General features: G+C 31.4%; 1 protein-coding gene across 1 annotated transcript in view; it reads right to left on the bottom strand.

Moving 5' to 3' along the window:
• Positions 1-21,100, bottom strand: part of LOC129984045 (synaptosomal-associated protein 25-like) — an 82,281-nt gene that overhangs the window by 13,918 nt on the left and 47,263 nt on the right. The window contains exons 2-5 of the mRNA XM_056093808.1: positions 9,904-10,016; positions 8,981-9,022; positions 6,181-6,229; positions 3,071-3,188 (exon numbers count right to left, since the gene is read on the bottom strand). Coding sequence (XP_055949783.1) covers positions 3,071-3,188; positions 6,181-6,229; positions 8,981-9,022; positions 9,904-9,993 — 299 coding nt within the window. The 5' untranslated portion in view covers positions 9,994-10,016. The remainder of the gene's footprint in view (positions 1-3,070; positions 3,189-6,180; positions 6,230-8,980; positions 9,023-9,903; positions 10,017-21,100) is intronic.

Raw genomic sequence — 21,100 nt, 5'->3', positions numbered from 1 at the left:
CAAAACTGATGCCGGAAGTCCAAATGCTGTCCATAGTACAAACATTTTAAATCAGCAAAATTGCATCAATGGCGATATAAAACTGGCCAGCCCATTTCACAGGGAAGACTTTACATCAATTGCAGTGCATATCGTCGCAAGTTTTAAGCATCACCCAAAACTCACACTACACAGTTTAGAGTACTAATTTGCAGTTGCATCGCTTTAAAGTGCAATTTGTACCCTATTTGTTAGCTACTGGCGATGAATTGTGTCGCCAATTCTGAATTTATTGAATCATTCAAATGCGACTCAAGTTTCGTAACACGTTCAAACAGATGATAAGAAACATGATTTGCAGACATGACATTAGACTAAATAGGCAATTATCTAAGTGAAGAATCGCCTGCAGGCAAGATCTAACAATGCAAGTTGATCGAATGGGAAGATGATATTGATTTTATTTTTCTAATTCGTAGGTAAATTTTATTCGTTCATTTGTTAAAAGAAGTAAAAAAATAAATAATCAGACTTGTGTACTTGAATGTTATGCGACATTCCAAAGTGGCAGATAGATTAAAGAGGCACGGATTGAATAGCAGCAAACGCATAGAGGTTTCACCATAAGGTAACTTTGCAACCTTGGCTGAAATTTTAGTTAAAAAAATAACTCATTATGAAAAACTAATTATCAAACCATAGCCTCCTTACTCTTTGGATTTGTTATTCAATCTTTTATTAAATTTGAAATCTGTCTTGATGTGTCGAATATTTGAAGCACTAGAAAAAAGTTAAAAAATTTCACTTCGAGACTTGTGTGCTATCCAACAAAAAGATTTTTAGGGGGCAGGAAAGCATGATGGGACCAATGAAGAGAAGAACGATAAATAAAAGAAGACGGGCCTTATTTTGAAGCATTTTAGTATGCCTATGAATGCCACAGTGTTTTTGGAAGTCGTCTGCCACGTGAATCTTTACGGTTCGTGCATTGAGAAGTTGAACAAACGGGCCATTTTATTTATTCGTTGCGTTTCATTTAACTGTATATCAGATGCTTTATTTGGCAATACTGACACGGAATTTTTTTTACCATCATGTTCTTTTTAAATTTTATTTTTCATTGTTGTTTGCGACTTAAATTTGCACACCATCTTGGAAATTCATATTCTTTAAATATTGAATCTTGTAGAAATACTACACAAAATTGTTTTGATAGTTGGCCCCATCAAGCTATGCAGAACTTTAAAGACGGTGGTATATAGCACAGTGTGTTGGATAGAACAGTATAGAAATGTTTTACAGTGGTTTTAATCTTCAAATGCGCCTAGCAGCTTTACGGCTCGACGTTATTTTCTTGAAACAATTAGAATTTTGCTACAAAAAATCTTTAAATAATTTGACATGATGAATATGAGAATTTTTTTTGGGAAAGGAACTAACTATAACAGTAAGGCCACTTTTCACACTAAACTTACGAAGCCTTCGATTATCCAGATAAATGAAATCAATTAGAACAATCTCAGTATGTCTAATATTCAAAAAAAAAATTTCTAAGACCTATAACGTTTATTTAAGAATTATTAATAGTCTTTACAGCCTCAGAAAGGGATTATTATGAGATATTTCTTGATATCTACCACTAGAAGCATTCAGAGTGACCGAAACTGCCATCGACATATATCAGTTTTCACGATTATTCCCATCTAAAGGAATTCGTGAAAAGAGAAGCGACCGCCTCGTCTCATCTTCCTTATTCTTTCGGCCTTTCCCTCGAGATATTTCATCTTTCGGGTCGAATGAAAGAAGAGATGCATGCAAGAGCTTTCACAGCCGTCTTCGGAGGTTATTGTTGCAGTGATGGAGGTGGTGCGATCGATTTCTAGCCCATGAATTGTTTGGTATCTTTTCTTGCAGTAATACTGATTGTGTTAAAATAAGGTTTTAGTTTAAGCACACTGTTTCCATTTAACATTTAGTAGGAATATATGCTGTTATTTGAAAACATAGAGTAAAAATATTTTATTGTTTCCACTTTGGAATTACTTTTTACGTTTATTTATTTGTTTCCGTGATCAGTATCCCTTATTAGACTTTGAAAATAGATTTTTTTTCCTCATAAAGATCGCTCAGTACGTGAAATCATGATATTTTTTACGATTGCTCTGAATTTTATTTTCATTCACGAAAGGTAAAGAGACGAAAAGTCTTGAATAGCATTGTCTAAGCTTTAAAAAATTGCAAAAAATTAGAAAACGAAGTGATAGAACCACTGTGATTTTACAGAAATATTCAAAAACTGTATACATAAAAAAAATTATAATGTTTGTTCCAGCTAAATAATTATTTTCCTGGAACAAACTTTCGAACTGCAAAGTGCTTTTAATGAAGTTTGGTATACAAGTTCTTTCATTCTCCAATTAAAAAAGATGTAAAGATAAATTAGCTCCAAGGCTTAGAATAGACGAAAGAATAGTTTAAATGCATATAAAAGTAAACTGATTGACAGGAAATTTGTTGATTTGATTCAACTTGTGAAACTACATGTCTGAGAAGATCTAATTCCTTTTTATGAACTATCAAAGAAAATGACTATGCTTAATGTATATAGGAATATTTATTTTGGATGGCTGAAGAAATTTTGCTGAAGCTTAGAGAGGATATTTCTCTCTTTTTTTAAAATTGAAAATGCTCAACCTCTAAATTAACCCTAAATGACTTTCCACGGACTGGGAAGATCATTCCTCTCCTAATGAATCATTAGGAGACATAAAAAATTGGGTCACTTTGCATGAATCTTTTTTTCGATATTTTAAAATATAATATACGTAAATGAAAAAATTACTAAGCATCTAATTTGTGAATAGTTTTATTTGAATTTGAATAACATTATATAATATTTTTTTATTATCTCCCACAATGTTTTGATTAGAAATAGATGTTGACGTCGGGTGCTAACAAAAAATGCATTGCAAAATGGAGAAAAGGTGAAATTTTGTTACAAAATCATTATTAATAAATTCCATAGAAGTTTTTATCATGTGATAAATGAATTATTTACTAAAACCATGGCGAAGAGAAGAATACCGCTTACTTATTACAAGGGCACACGCAAATACCACAGCATTTTTCCATTCCTTCCAAATTCTTTTCCGCTTCCTTCATATCAGCGTTAATTTTGTCCATGTCTTCTTCGATCCTATCCATTTGTTCTGAAAGGAGAAACAAGCTTTGCAATAGAATTGACGGCATGTAGTGCTGTGCAAATTAACTGGGATTCATTGAATGAACTTAATTTTCACATATATAATTTAATTAATAATACACTTACTATTACAAATTCACTTGCACAGATTAAATTGCAGTTTAATAGAAAATATGTCCTCCTCCACCTTCAATGATACCATATACGTTTCCGGCATGGATCCTACGAGTCTTGGAGGCAAACGTTTGACGTCGTCATCAAGAAACCAAATTTCATGACTTTCTCAATACTTTTTTCTTTTCTTTTGTTTTCTTTCTTATTTTGGGGGGGGGAGGGGACAGTCTATCTTGCCAATATGTATCATTAAAACAATTTAGAAAATTTTCAATGAGAGTTAAATTTGGAAAAATGCCAGACGAATTATTAATTCCTTTCCTTGAAAAGAATATATTCTTTTTAGTAACTTATAGCATGGAACAAAATAATATTGGAACACATCATCACCGCCAGCGAAAGTTTGTATAAAATGCACATTTTTTTTCTAGCTCAAGCTGCCATTCCTCCATATATAAAATAGCCCTAATTATTTTTGAGAATACTTAACAATTAGAATTTAGTATAACTATTTAGAATTAAATATTATAACCGTTTCTAGTTATGTGAAGTCCAGGATAAACATTTCCTGACCCAAAACATCATCTTCGCACATCCTATTTGCTTTTCTTCATTTCTGGTGTTAATAACTGTTTTCGTATTGATGTTCTTGCCCATCTCTTAAAAGCCTTTTTCCGCATGGTAAATGAATGAACGTTTATGCAGCAGCCAGAAATTCTCTCTGAAGATTTGAATTTGTTTTGAGATGATGCATTTTACAATTTCGTACAAGAAGTCTGTCTGTCTGATATTTCTCTTGTGTTTGTGTTTGTATTTACTTTTCCATTTTGAAGCAAGTGGGCCAAAATTTTTCTGATTCATAATCCTGAAAAACGTGGATTTTCCAACTCCAATTGCAACAGCAATATCCCTTAGAGTCATAGAGGTTTACTTATATAGGATAACAATTCTAGACCTTTTCCTGGCGGCGATATTAATTTTTTTTCTCACAATTGAAAACTTAACATCTCGCGCAATCGATTGCTTGTAGCATCAGCTGAAACGCAATTAGCGCGAAAATACTCCATGTGTCATGATGAAAGAGCTCAAATAATTTTGAGTTAATTTAAGTCAACCTTCCTCAGAAACAAAACAGAGTTTAAATTAGTTCCAGACAAGAACTTCCTATGAAAGGGCAAATTCTATGAAAAATGAAGCTTGCTTCAATGAATTTGAACAGTACTGTAGTAACAAACTCATGTTGATAGAGAATCAATAAAAATTATCTGAATCAATAAATGATTTGCAAAATTGAAAGCACACTGATAAACTAAATCAAATCTGAAAATTAAAACATTATTCAAATCAACTCATTCGAAGCTGATGGGACCACATTACAAATTTCATGCATCCTAAAATCTGAGTAAAGAAACATTGGTTTTAAAATGAGGAAGCGAAAGAAAATGACACTTTTTAAGCTAAAATTGGCAGTAAGGATTTACGTTAAAGATGGAAACATTTTTTAAAAATAATATAAAATAAACAAATAACCAGAAAAGTGTTTTCATAATTTAATATTAATAATGTCAATTAAATAAGTAATTTAATAAATAATTGCAAACAGCACTTTGAATGCGACAGTTGTGCAACAAAACTTTGAACTAAACAATACATTTCACATATAAAGAGATCAAAAGAATATTTCTTTTTCTAATGAATATACTACAGCATAAAATAAAGTAGGTATGACGATGCACTAAAGGTATGGATAAATTTAACTAACAAAAGCAGCGCAAAAATAAGAGCAATGTTTTACAATTTTTATTTTTAATTTCGAATCAATCAAAATAAACTTGAATTATATATATTAATTGCATGTTATAATATTATTACATAAGCGATAGAAAATTTAGGGAATGAAAGAAACAGACATCATTTTGCTTCCAGCTCAATCATTTCATGTTAAAATCTTGCATTATATTTCCTAATATTTTATAAATATTTTAAACCAAAAAAAAGATTAAGCCAAAAATTAAAATTAACTAGGCCAAAAATGAAAATTAATTAAGCCAAAAATTAAAATTAATTGGAACTAAATTTAGAATATCCTAAATAAACATAGGGAAATAAACATCCATTATGAAAAGAATTGGCAAAAAATAAAATATTGAATGAAGATTTTGAGTTCAATAAAATAATTAAGTATAAACTCATGTAACTTGAATGATTTCATCAAGAAAAAAACTATTTATCTCTGTTTCTTTATACATCTTTTGACATCATTCTAAGACAGTTAGTTTGTCAGAAGTACGAGGGTTATCCAGAAACTGAATTCCGTTTTCCACTTCTAAGCTGCAATTTATTTTTAATTGAGTATCTTGCCGTATGCATGTAACGTTTTGTCATCCACTCTCTTATTACTGGGAACACTAAGCCGAAGGAAATTCATGGACAAATGTGTGAAGTCCACGGCTAAAAGCGATGAATGATTCGATAATAAGGACGTAAAAATGTTCCTGGTGAAAAGAGAAACGGGCAGCGGTCTCAGATGGATGATCATTTTCTTTTCAATAGTTAGAAAAGATAAAAAATAATTGTCGATTCACCATTATGATAGGTCGGTGCATTTTACTCCCGTTTCCCGCGCATTTTTTTCATCATCGATGCTGCTTCTTGCTGCTACAAGGGCATACAAAAGCTCGTGCCTTGCTATGATAAGTACTTCAACAATGGTCCCAATCATGCTAAAAAATAACTTTGTTTGCTTAAGCTTTGAACTTCAGTATGTAATGAAAGTGTTTTTCTAACAATCGTTTCCCTTCTTTAATTACTAAATGGCACTTAGTTTCGGGCACCCTTCGCATTTGTTAATTAAAAAAAAAAGAAAAAAGGAAAGAAATCGTTACCTCCTTGATCATCCAGTGCGACGAGTGTTCGTATGCCGGCTTCTTTGCTCTGTTGAAAGGAAAAGAACAATTAGCAACCTGGAAATGAATCTGAAAGATATGCACTGCGACACATCGTCATAGGCCCTTGAAAATATTTCCGACGTATTCTAATATTTATTAAAGTCGATGTTTAAAGCATAACTTATTTTCGAACTATATTCTAACCGATGCATCTACTTCGTTTCACTTTTAAGAAGTTACACGGAATCCAGCCACAATAAATCGCACTGTACCGTCAAGATATGAAATCACCGAGAGACATTCTATCCATGAAGTTATTCGTCGCAACTTTATCCCCAGAGAATAGAGTGATCATGCTTAATTGAATAATAAATAAAATGGCTCATTTTAAAACTGAAATAATTTCTTGAACTTCTCTTCTTTTATCACACACTGAAATATTATCTTAAAAACAGTAACATATTTCTTCCAAATGGAATGTTGCTTTCTACTGAAATTCACAGAAGCGACTCCTATCCTTTATTTTTTCTTGAACTCCTATGGTTTTTTTAGCACGCTTTTAGGGTCATACTAAAGGCTTTAAACTTTCAAGGGAAGTATTATAAAGCTTTCACGGTCATACAGCTTTTACTAAATATGCCAAGAGCTTGAGTTAACTAAAGATTCAAACGATTCGAATAGATCTAATAATATTTTACAATATATGTTTGAATTTATTTTTCCTATTTTTATAATTGTACAAATTCAGAATCTTAGTAACAGAAAACAGCAGTGAAATAACTTCGCATTATCTTTTGATGAAAACTGACCATTAATCATTAGGATAATTATCTGTTCCAATGAAAGGCAGCTTCAATGCCATCCATGATCTTGTCTCATAGATTTCAGTGTTTGTAAAAACTGGATTCAATGAAGGCGGATCATAGAATGCGTAAAATTTCTTCAAGATAATTTCAATATTTATTATTAACAATCGAAAAAAGGGTTTCCATACTACAGCTTAACTTCCACGATAATAACTTATTGTTGCCATAGTCTTAGACAAGTGTCTTGTTTCTACCAACTCTGTGTGCGTGATATTTTATTCTTGGCATTCTTTCACTGTTGCCCAAAAGGCTTTTAGGTTTGCATGACTCTCAATTTTTACATGACCATTCATTTAATTTTCTTTTATATATATATATATATAAATCTTTTCATTTTGTCTGCTATCTGTCTTAGTTTCGTGCAGACCACTTCATACTCCCAGGAATTTAAGGATATGCGTACGATAGGTTGGGAAATATAAGTGCATGATATGCTGAAGACCAAGAAAAGGTTGTATGCAACTAGGAACTGCTTCTTTGTGCTAAATCTTTTGCCCTATGTCATGATTACTGTTCACTTGAGAACCATTTATTGGATGATTCATACAACCAAATTATAAAGTTGAAAAAGGTAAGCAATGGACCGTAATTTCCGCAGCTTTGGAAGGGGCAGAATCTCGAGTTAGATTGGATAACTCTCTTTTGCTCTTTCGTTTGATTTCCAAGTGCCTTGAATTCGAATGTATTGAAACTAAAATGAAGCAACTTTTAAATTTCAGATCATTATCAGGACTTTTTTTATTTTCAAATTCACTTACAGTTCAATATGATATGCGTTTTACATTAAAAAAGTTCTGTATTTTTTCCATTTTGTTTTAAATTTCTTTTACATTTAGTTTTAATCATAAGCAAAACATTAAAAATAACTCTTTTAAAGGTGATCCACAATTAAATGTTTTGTTACTTCAGTTTGTTGTTAACAATTGATACTCAAAAACTGCTTATGCAGAAATGAAATTAAATCTATAAGAAATATTTGCTTTTAGAAGTTAAGATGGATAAATCGGGGATCGCAATATTTATATAGCATTTCAGCCCATTACTATGGCTTTTGCTCTACAGACGATTTACATTAGGGCAATGAACATTACATTAGGGTTAACTGTTTACATTAATGATTCATAAAGCTTAATCCAGCATTTTCTATAACGATGAAAATAGTTATCGCCTGATTCTAAAATATTCCTAACTAAAGTTGGCGGCAACACCTTCTAATTTAATGAGAATAATAAATTTTGAAAAAGTGATCTTTAGATGTTTAATATACTGTAAAATCTTATGACTAGATGATCCATTTTTGTATCGCAAATATTCACTTTGATAGAATCTGAGAAATTAGACTTTGAGGAAAGAAATTTTAGCTCCTACGATTTCTCAGGATATAACTAAGAACTGTTAAAAAATACGCTTGGAAATGTTTATTTTATATTTTCATTTGTGGGCCTTTTCTTCTAATTCCGCTACTTTCGTAAGTTATCCATATACCAGTGAAACTTTCGAAACCTTGTATTTGTAAAAGAAGCAACTGATATATCAAATTTTCATATCCCCTCCCCTCCAATCATCGATGCAGCCACGAGATAAATATGAAACAATTTATTCATTTATAAGATAGCTGCTTTATCAAACCTCTAAATTTCTCAACAAGAAAGAAGTGCACAACATTTTCTACTAATTTTTAAAAAATGTCTTTAATGCTTTTAATATTTTTTACATTGTGGATATTTGCTGACTAACCTAATACAAATGATTTCTAGTCTTCAGAGCAGATATTAAGATCATTAGAATGAAAATATATTCTTTTTTAAGTTGTTTAAATTTTAAAAATACTTTAATTTAAAAAAAATGATTTTATACGATTGAAAATTCATGAGATAACTATTTCTTCAAATAATGAAATTATAGTTAAGCCAAACTAATTGAAAACTTACCTCGTCGCACAACGCCATCATTCTCCGGGTGGCATCCAGCGACTGTAAACAAAAGAGTGAGATTTATTTCAAAAGGGTATGAGGTTGACAATAAAATCTTACTTTCAAATGAAGATTTGAATGCAACAGATACAATATCTGAAAACACGTTTTCCTGTATAGTGATGGTAAATAATCTGGTAGGAAGAAATTTTCTTTTAAATATATATATAATAATTACATATAGGTGTTTAATTTATGAAAAAGGAACATCCTGAAAGTGTTATGTGCAAGAAATTTCATTGTTGATTTTCAGAAACAGTTTACACACAATTATTTCCTGTCCACTTAAGTTGCTGTCTACTTGAATAATGTGATTCTATGCAAACAAAGTAGAAGTATGCATCTCATTAATATAGGGATCAACTACAATGACTAGTCTGTTTTTAATAAGATAGCTTATTAATCAAGAAGTTCACGTTTCAGATATTTTTGTAAGCTCCTGTTATTAATGAATTATTAATTTTTTCAAAATATGTGATTTCATTTAATAGAGGAGTAAACAACAAAAATCTAAAAAAAATTAAATTTTTAACTATTAAAAGATTTTTTTTTTTTTTTGTTGTTTCTGTAAAATTCCTGTGGTATTACATTTAGGAATTCTAAGACCAAATCAAGTTTTTTTTTCTTTCAGTTTTTTTCAAAAATTATCAGTATTAATTCTTACCAGATACTGGCGCCAGGTTATTGATTCTTATCATAAATGTTTTAACTATTATTGAAATATTCACTGAACCTCATAAATGAAAGAGATTGACTTCTTTGTCATTCGAATACGAAATTATGCTTTTTTTATTACTGATTGAATGCTTTTTTCTTTTCAGTTGTGTTCCATCCACATTTCAGATCAACACAGTGAGATGGAAAAAGTTTCCTTCGCTTACCTCATCTGTAACCTGGTTGGCTTTGAATTGGAGTTGCTCCAATTCGGTCTTCCCGCCCATGGGGTCGCCGGCCTCTGTGGGTTCAGGCATCTTGGTTTAATTTCTACTTGCCCCTGTACAAAGAACATAAAAGAAAATAAGAAAGAACATAACAACAGTAAAACTCAATGTCATTAAATTTCAGACTATTCGCTCCTTTAGAAAGTTTACGAATACAGTAGAAGGCCAATGTATCGAATTTCTATACATCGAAATTCTCCATATTGTTACGAATTTACATTACTTTCCAAAACAATTACTCTCATGGTAAGGAAGAAAACTTTACAGATAGATCTAACGGATGCGAAATGTGCTGTCAATGATTCTCAGAGATGACTCTGGCAAAAAAATGAAGGACCTGGAATATTCGAGACTCATGGCGATACCTCGATTAAGAAAGAAAATACGATTCCTCTTAGATGCTTCTTTTTCCTTTAGCGGAAAATATAAAAAGCTGAGAGTCAAGAGAGAAAAAGAGTTGTGCTCGAGTGAGTAGTTGTGCGAAATTTTTTTAGCGAAATCTCTCTGAGTGCTCTGTGCTATTATAGTTATTTGTTAGCGATTTGCTGCTTGTATGCTGCTATTTTCTGCGAGTGTTTCTTTTCACGTTTCATCTATGTTTACTACTCGTGCTTCGTGAAGCGTCTTTACACGTTACCTAGCCAGTTGGACTTTTCCCCGTACAACCCGATTACGGATTTTGGATATTTCCCTATAGAAATATATTGAACTTTTTCATTGATCACCGATTTTCTATTAAAAAATATTCCCTGTACATGGAATAAAATTTCGATATATGAAACAAAGAATTTCATTTAAAAATTATTTTTTGCAATCAAAACGTGATCGTTGATTTCTGTTTTAAGCAGCATATGAATTAAAAATTCGGATTATAGATAACTCTTCCAAAAATCTTGTTGAAACAGAAATTTTAGGAAGGCTGGAAGTTATTGACGGAAAAGTATTTAAATGTTGTCGTTGAACTATATGTATATATGTATAGATAGATATATTCTTGATTTCTGTTTAATGAATTCTCTTTCTGTCGTGGAATGGTAGTTTTATTGAACAAAGAGACTCGAAAAGAATTTTTTAAGGGTAAAAAAATGTCCAGCTTAGTAAAGGATATATTTAAGAGATACGAAAATAATAACTTACAAAAAATTTGTTTGGAAGAGTACGTCAACCATTTTGGAAAATCATTCTTATTTGTTAAAAAAAGTAATAGAAAACATAAATTAACTTTATTTGATTGATTCATTCTTTTGATTCTTCTACGTCATAAAAATTTATGTTTACTTGCTTTTAACATGAAACTGATAAAATGCAATTTTTTTTCCGTATATTAAAATTTCAATATTCGAAATTTCTATAAATTGACTTTTTCCAGAATTTTTTAACATAAAAAGATTTGTTAGTATATGCGTTTAAATAATGAAAATCGGACAGTATAAACCGAAAAGCCTAGCTCAACGATATAAACCAAAGAGCACACCATTATCGTAATAACACATCAAGAATACAAAAGAAGAATTTGAGTTCCTATATAATTACTTTAATACTTTTGAGAGTCTTATCAGGAATGGGTTTTCCCCATACAGATACTTTTATTCCATTTGCATGACTGACAATCTAGTTCAATGGGTTTAAAGTTTGATTACACTTGATGGCAAATGGCGTAATATGTTTTGCAATACCTCATCACATCCAGTCTTCAACACATTTTTAATACTTTTAAAAGTAATTTATGTACATTTCATGACAATTTTATTATATAAGTATTCGGATATTATGTGCAAATATGTTGCATTTTTGAAACAAAAGGCTGAGTTTCATGGAGCCTTACCCTCCTCAGAAGCTCATCTTCCTTAGGTGGGTAAGGTTGTCCCGCTCCCGAGATTCTCATATTATTCCAAGGGGTTTGTTGTTTTTAATAAATATGGATGTGGTGCCTCGAATTGCACTAGTGATCCTTCTCTCATTTTTGTTCTTTCTAAATCCCATTTCATTTTGAATATTGTTCATGGATATTTCCATATTATTATCATGTGAGAACATGATTTGTTTTCGTCTGAGGTTTTTGGAACCTCAGAATGTGAAGGCAACAAATTGGCTATTTATCTTATTTTTTATTTTTTATTTTGGTGTCGGCTTTCACACGATAGCTTTTGAAATATCTGTCTTCTGCTAATGTAGTTTTATTTTAGAGTCGGTTTTCACAGTATAGTTTTTCTATTATCTCTCTTCTGCTAATGTAGTATTTCCCTTGGAAATCACAGTGTTACTGCCTAACTCGCGCAACGTTTTTTGAATTTTTGTTTGTGTGGTTTAGACGCATATTAAACACACAGTTAACCATGCATGTTGGCCCGTTAGGTGGAAAGTAAGATCGTGGTATTCTTTTGCGTTCCCTTTAGCTTTTACTTCTTAGTAAATCAAGAAGCAGAAGCTCGCTCCCGTCAAGGGGCTGGTGGTTTGGTTCAAAACCACTGGTTCAAACTGGCTGCTGTAAGACAAGAATTGCAGTTTCTGTAATGCTACAGCCTGGTATCATCTCTAAGGCAAGTACCGAAGATGGAAAAATTTAGAATTAGCAACTGCCTTCCTTGTAGAACTCCATGGTGGATGGAAACGTACCGGAATGAACGCAAATATCTAGAGTCTCAAGGCAAAACACTTCCTTCGACGGATCAGAGTGTCCGTCAATCCCACCATCATCAAATGAGTGTCAAAGTAATTTTTATTTTTCATGATAAAAAGGGAAAAAAAGCAATTTTAAACGGGTTTCAGTTATCCTGAATTGCAGTATTATTAGTTGAACGAAGTCACTAAAAAAGTGCAGTAATGGAAATATTCTTGTTGAAATGGCAACATTCAAACAGGCTTCTAACTGAATGACAAATGAAGCAATTGGGGTACGTAAAGTATTTGTTATGCCGTTTGAATGTTGCCGAAATGGCAACATTCAAACAGGCTTCTAACTGAATGACAAATGAAGCAATTGGGGAACGTGAAGTATTTGTTATGCCGTAATACATTCGAAATCATTCGAAAGGGACTTCTGGACTTCGAAACGACAGAAAACTTGAAATTTTAGAATTTATAAAAGACCAGCATATCACTGGAATTAGAAGAATAAATATTAAACGTAATGAGTAAGAACATACTACCAGTGTTCTCATATCAATACTGAATATCCCTAATCTTCCTGAATCTGTGCGCTTAGCTTATTTAAAGTGCCCAGTAGGTTCGTTCATTCTCAATGCTTCACACTGTTATAAGTGTCAAAGATTTGGTCATATTACTCAGCCATATCGAGGAAGATTAACTTCTGGACAATATTCCCAATTTTGACCAAGGTAATGGAAATCGTGATTCCTCACCGCGTTGCATAAATTACAAAGGTAACCAGTTAGCTTATATCACTAATTGTTCTCGCTGGATAAACGAAAAAGAAATCCAAACAATAAAAATAAAACAGAACATTTCATTTATAGAGACAAAAAATAGTTCAGAGTCGCACTCCAATGAAATAGCAGTCCTGAAGACAAATTTAGCTAGTATGGCTAACAAAAACAGCATCATCACCTGGTACCTCTCAGGTCTACCTTCTCAAACAGCAAAAAAAACAAAAAAAAAATCAGACGAATAAAGGACACTTTAATCCGATAGCAACCGTTATCATCATAATCAATACAAATAATTGAATACTATCCATCACAATAGACTAATTTAATATATAAAAATCTCGTGTCACAGTCTTTGTGTTCTTACTTCTCCGAAACGGTTCGACCAATTTTTATGAAATTTTTTATGTGTATTTGGTAGGTATGAGAATAGGTCGTAAAGTGTATTTCATAACGCTAGGTAATTAGGGTGTCCCTATCCCATCATTCCACGTTCAATGTATACGCTGATGAGATCAACGCTTGCTTGAAATCATCGCCACTGTAGCGTAATGTTGAAAAAGTCCAGCTAAAAATAAACACACGCTTCTAAACGTTACAAGATCCATCTACTGACACATTCTCGGACCAATTGTTAGATATCGGAGATGGAAAAGTCGCTGTCTATGAAAATACTGGATGCATAAAATTGCCCACTCATCTCTGCACTGTCGGTGATTCGCAAAATGCTCTCATTGACCTCATATTTCCCGATGCACGCACACAATACATAAATCATGCGTGGCTGGCAGAAAGAACCATTTTGGTAGAAAAAAATATGGACGTTGACGATTTAAACTTCAAAATACAGGCGACTTGGTATCATACAAATCGATCGATACAGTTTGCGATGCTAACAAAGCTGTAAATTATCCAACAGAATTTTTGAACTGACTGGATTTGCCAGGCATGTCACCACACCTTTTACGACTGAAAGGTGGATCTCTGGTTATTTAACTTCAGAATTTGAACCCACCATGGCTGTGCAATGGCACGCGATTGATCATTAAAAAATTGATGAAAAACGTTATCGAAGCCACCATTTGGAATGGCAAATTCCGTGCCGAAACTTTTTTGCTGCCACGAATTCCAATGATTCTCACAGACGTACCAATTGAATTTAAACACAATGTCCTATTAAATTGGCATTCTCAATGACAATCAATAAGTCGCAAGGCCAAACGATATCTGATTGCAGCTTAGATTTGGGCCACTTGTCCTGTTTTTCACACGGACAATTATACGTGGCATGTTCTGGCGTGGGCAAACCAACGAGCTTATTTCTGTTGGCTAAAGACGCACTGACAAAAATATCGTACACTCAACTGCTCTTCGAAATGAATATTGATTTTCTTTATTTCATTTTTATACTTTAGGATAAAAAATGTATTACTTTTTTCACTTTACGTTTAACTTTTAAGAGATCAAGCAATGTATATGTTCGTTACGCTAATGAAATACATTGTATTGAAAAAATGAATGGTTGGTGGGTTTTTTTTTTATCGGCGATCATTGTCTACAGCGCTCCATTCCTCTTTCTGTCATAGATCCCATCCCCACACACTTACAATACATTCGTTATTTTTTAATTAACAACCAATATATTCACTAGAAATAATTTATATGGCAGAACAACGTTTGTCGGGTCAGCTAGTAAATTTTATAATAAGATCATTATAGTCAAACGGCTCTCTTAGCCCTTAAACAAATTCTACGAAAGAAAATCAAGTTAAGTTCAATGAAAATATTTAAAAAAAATTAACCTTCAAGGCGTTTTTGTATTGAAAGCATTTGAGAAAAGTCATATTCCCCCCACAAATAACAAGAACAAGAAAATAAAAAGTGAAAAAAGCTTTTAAGAATAGTAAAGCAGCTAAGAAAGTCAGATTATTAGCTCAAATAAAAGGGATGTAAAAAGGGATGGAGACTTTAAAAAAACGGGAACTAAAGACAAACAATCTGTCTATTTCGTTTGTGGATAATACAATAGCAGGCTTTCCAACAGATGAAAGCGGTATGCTGACGAGCGAATCGGAAGAAAAATAAATTCTGATTTTTCTTTTCATATCCATTCATTTAATTTAATGGATAAGGCATCGCTATCACTATAAAGTCCTTAAAGATGTGATGAATAAGTTTCAATTCTTCAGCAAAGCCTCACAAGAAACACTCTTTAATCCTACTTTTTAAACGAAAATTAAAAATTAGTATCAATTAAGAAAAGATAATTCATAGAATGATGTGCTGTTGACGAAGTAGCTGTGCTGGAAACTAGTTCTTGGAGTATTTCTGCAACAGAATGAACTAAATGTTCTTATAAGACGTCACTCATCATCTTGGACGACAAGAATGGGCATAGTCTCGTTGGGGGAAGTTTTGAATTTAATGCTCGAGGGTTGCAAAATGAAAAGTGGATGTCAGATTACGATTTGTATCCTCAGAATAATTTAAATCACATTTTCTTCCATCAATCTGCCAGAACTTTTTACATTTTAAATTTTGTTTCTTGTTTATTAATTCTTGGTTATTCAATGATATTTTAAAGTTAATTTGTATAATACCGACTTATATAATATTATATAAATCATTATTTTTATAATAGTAACCATTTTCCGCATCATTTCAGCTCTATCGGCTAATATTACCTAAAAGATCCCGCCATTTTATTACGGACAAAACAGATTGGCAACTTTTTAGAATATTTACTAAAGAAATGGTTTAAATATCAGAGAGAAATGACGCTAAGAAAACGATTACCGACTGCTTTATTAAAAACGCAGAGGCTTCTATCCCAAGACTGCAGGAAAATTAAAAAGAATTGGAAAGCTATTATGAAATTAGAAATATGGGAGGATCAAAAAGGCTCTGAGTAAGGTATTGGACATCCAACAACAGAGAAGGAAGGTATCCAACAACAGAGAATTTTACAGCTTTTAAGCATACAAAAGCAATTGTTCGGAAAATTAAACGTTAAAGCTCTGACAATATATGAATTCAATTCATTAGAATTAATTGTCAAAGATTTTACGGAAGAAAGTAAGAAAAAATGATATGGACAAAAACATGTTGGCTGTTTCGATTTTAAGTATTAATGGGCAAGTCATTTCTTAAGCAAAAAAGAAGAAAACATGGTCGATTTCTCTAATAAAGAGAAATTTGCTGTAATTTTGTAAAATGAATCTTATTCTCGAGGTTCCACTAAGTTTAAACAAACCAGAGGGAGTGAAAATATTATATTTCACACAATCATCAGTACGAGCTTATAATGGAGATTTTATTATTCAAGAATTACATATTGCTTTAAATTAGTCTTATTTGTCGTCTTTTAAGCTAGATAGGATTCATTATTAAATACTAAAGTGTATAAATAAAAGACTATTGATCATACTTTCCCCTTTTAACAAAATACGAAATGAATAATTAGTCCAAATTCCTGGGGGGGGGGAGTGTCTTACCTCTTCAAAAGATCTTCAAAACCCAGCAGACTACAGCCTAATTGCAGTATTGCATTAATCAGCTGCCTCAGTAAATTTATGGAAAAAATGCGCGTTTAATATATATATATATATATATATATATATATATATATATATATATTAAAAAAACGTCTTATTACTATTTCAAAGTCAGTTTTGATGCGGTGTTGCTATTAAAAGGATAACGTATCACTATTAGAAATTGAAATAAGAGAGACAGTAGCAAAGAAGTACTTGGTTTCGGTTTTGAAACGGTGTTTAGGTGACATCGGAAAAGCCTATGATACGTCATGGCGTAATGATGTTTTAAGAAGTAAGATGAACTTTCCACTAAAACTTCCAATTTTTATAAATAATCCAATTTTTATAATTTTCATGCAGAACGAGGTAAGTTGATTGCGCATCTCTTTTAAAGATACATAAATCATTAGTTTTATCTAAACTTAACTATTGCGGTATCGTATGTAGTTGGACTACTAAGCCAGTTTTCTAAACTTTAGATATGATTCATCAAAATTTCCTTTAAACTACGAAGACAATCCTAATATCTCTTTTTCAAAGTCTATACGTAATAGCGGTGAGCAATTTTAGCAAATTAGTTGCGAAAAGCAATTTCTGAAGTATCTTTTTTTTTTAAAAATAAAGAGCTTTAAGAGAAATCCGCATTACGATAGGATATTAAATCCGGTTTTGAGTTTATTATTTTCAATTAAATCATCGTTCACTCCATCATTTGGTCAGAAAATTAGAGCACTCTTAAATTATCATAACATAGAAAATCTTAATATAATGACAAGTGAGGTAATGCCATCTCCATGGATAAAGCTCAAACTATCGACAATATATAACTTTATAAGACTATCCAAGGATGATACGCCTCATTTGGTATACTTGTAGCTGCTTTATTATCATAGATAACGTTATAAAGATTTATATGACACAAAGGCCAGAAATGATTGCTCTGTTGCAGTTTTATATAATTTCAAAAGAATCTGAAAAATTACACAACTAGTGTAGTATCTTTACTACATAAATTTATTTTATTTCCATGACTTTAAACCAACTTCGTTTATGAAAAAGGATAATTATAGATTCAAAGAGCTGCGTCAAAGTTGGGCAACATGTTTCTAGACAATGCCATCCACTAGAGCATTCATGAAGGGTTTTTTTGTGTGCATATTTTTCTTTTTAACAAAGTTTTAATATTTTAATATGATGGAATAATTGACAATAAGAAAGCTGATAAATTAGAAAAACCCTCGAATATAATTTTGTAGTCATTTGTTCTATTTTAAGATATTTCCAACATCTTAAATCAAAATTTCTTGAATTTTTGCAAAACATGTGGAATCCAAGAAAAATAATAAGCTGCATGCAATCCGTCATTCTATTAGAGGTTTTAAATTTTGTCATTTAAACAGAAAATCAAGAGTTAAACTTGCTAGATTGAGAGTTGGGCATACCTACTTTACTCGTAGGCTTTTATTAAATTTAGACCCAACTCCCGTGTGCCTGTCTATTAATATGAGAATTCGATATTCTAATGTACATGCGAAACATACAAATCGGAAATTGAAATAGTCTAGTAGATAGTGCCCAAATTTAAGCGAGCTGCTGGTTGATCCTAGCCATCCAAATTTATTTTCTTATCTCGCAGATATAGTTTAATGGATGAAATTTAAACATCTTTTCATTTCTTTTTTTTTTGTCCTGTTTTTTTTCTGTTTTCATCTAGTAGTAGCATAGATTTTATACCATTGTTTGGCACAGCTTTGCCGATTCTGGTCCGTAAAAAAATAAATCTGTTATAAAAAGGTTTCATTAATTCATCGATTTCGTGAATCCTTTCTGCACATCAACTTTAAAAGTGTGATCTCATTCATCATTGATTTGTCAGTTTGTAATTTTCTGTCACATAGGATTGACCTCGATTATTGTTAAAATGTTACGAGAAACGAAATATGTGGAAGATGAATTCCATATTAGTCAAATAGCTTCAAACTGAATAAATGTCAGTTGCACTCCATTTGTTCAATTACCAATTTGGAAACAATTTAACCAACCCCATGAACTTTTTCTCTAAAAATTAAATGACATTCCATTGACTAAAATCTTCCAAGCAGCATGATTCATTCTAATATGATTAATATTAGAATGATTAATCCATGATTAATATTTGCAAACACAAGAATTACTTAACTCTTAAATACATATTGTAAATTTTTAAATAATATAAAAATTAATTTTATTGTAATATTTCATTAAGCTATCGTGGAATAACTCTAAAATGTCACTTCATTTTTAATTAAATTTCTAATTAAAAGTATAAAGAGAATCCCTCCGCACATTTGCACTTTCCAAAGCATATCTGCGCTGCATGAAGGAGCACTAAGTCGCATGATCTGTCATGTAGAGTGCCGACACAGGCACATTCTCCTTCATTATTCGGATACTAACAGAAATAGAGATTAAGTAACACTCTGACTTCAAGCATTCACTATAAGGGAAACTATTCACTATAAGAAATTCACGATTCGTACATGGCAAAAGTAGCTCCATCTAGCTTGGTTCGGTGTCTCTATTAGGTAAACTTAAGCGACTTCTCATGCATTTACTAAAAGTACAAATATATCAAAATAAATTTTAAGGAATTAAGGCTTTTTTTCAATATAAGATAATAAATATTTTCAAAGTTGTTTTCCTATTTCGATCATTTATATAAAGTCTCGTTAATTTAAAAACATTAAATATGCATATGATTTTTTTTAATGTTTGGATATGTTTGGCTATTTATGCGAATATATAAAGCGTGTATCGGTATAATTTTCAAGAACGTATGAGTTTTTTTCTCCTACAGGTGTCAGATGTCTTAATCTGACCTTGCATTTAGAACGCAACTGCACATCACGAGTTTTTTTGCCACCATTAAAATGCTAAAATGAAATCGGTGCGCTATTTTCACACGAATAGCGTAAGCGTCGTTAAAAAATAAGGGTAGTGGGATGAAAAGCAGTTATTCATTGACAGAAGTATGACTAAAGGATAAAAGAGGATAGTTTAATGAAATATCGGATTAAAGTAAATGAATGACAGGTCATTTTCTTCATTAAATTTTAAAGCAAAATTTATGAAGAAACTAAACAAGTGGTAATAAAAGAAATGTTATTTATTGCTTAAAATATATTTAAAGTCTTCAGAAATATGTTGAGAATAAATAAATGAGCATCTTAGATATAAATAAAGGGGAAAGTAAATAAAAATGACATTTTCATTAAATTGGATAAATGAAATTTTAAATGACAAGTTTCTGCTGCTGAACTTCAGTTGTAAAACCGTTATGAAACTTCATAAAAATGCTTAAATATTATTTTAAAATCTATGGTATTTAAATGTTAAAGAAGAAATGGTTCATATTTGGCGAAAAATGTTTTGCTTTTCTGATCACAAGACGTTTTATGATCAAGATTGGTATCACGAATGCCCCATTGAAGTAAGTTTACTTATCTTCAATAAATTATCAAACAAAGCTTTAGATATTTGTAATATTTTAAAATACTAACCTTGCCTTCAGCATCTATGTATCTGACACATGGAATAGTAGGAATGGAGAATGGTTCATTTTTTACGCATCATGCATACATTGCACTTTTTAACGATATTTCTTTCTACAAATTGCCATTGACTTTGTCAAATATGTTTTTTATTGCCAAACATTCTAATGACAGAACTTGCGATAGACAGTATTAGTAACAATATCTTAGCATCTCCACATCTAAATATAAAATCATTATCCTTTGACCTTTTAATTGAAACAATTTTATCTGATCGCATACCTTTGAAATAAAAATCATAAAAGGTTGATGGTCTCTTCTTTATACTAAATTAAATCAAAAAGTAAAAACCAGTTAAATTACAAATGAAATTAAGAATTTAACAGAAATTTTTTTTAATTAAACGTTTTTCTAGAACAATGTATTATTTTGTCATCTATGAGGCGGCATTTATATATTGTTTTTGTGTCTCATTTTTATCCTATAACTCATATTTAAAGCAAATTTTATATTAAAAGAATAAAGTTCTCTTAAACAAACAAATAAAAAAGAAAAAGCAAGAAAAGCAACAAACTTTGGAAACTTTTCATTCATTTTTAATAAATTTGTTTGTTTTTTTTGTACTAAGAACGTTATTAAAAACAAACCTAATCATCCAATTCCTCGAAGCACAACATTGAGACAG

This window comes from Argiope bruennichi, chromosome 9 (assembly GCF_947563725.1).
Source record: "Argiope bruennichi chromosome 9, qqArgBrue1.1, whole genome shotgun sequence".
Classification (NCBI taxonomy): Eukaryota; Metazoa; Arthropoda; class Arachnida; order Araneae; family Araneidae; genus Argiope; species Argiope bruennichi.
Note: the sequence above shows the minus strand (reverse complement) of the source record. Positions and strands in the feature narration are given on the sequence as shown.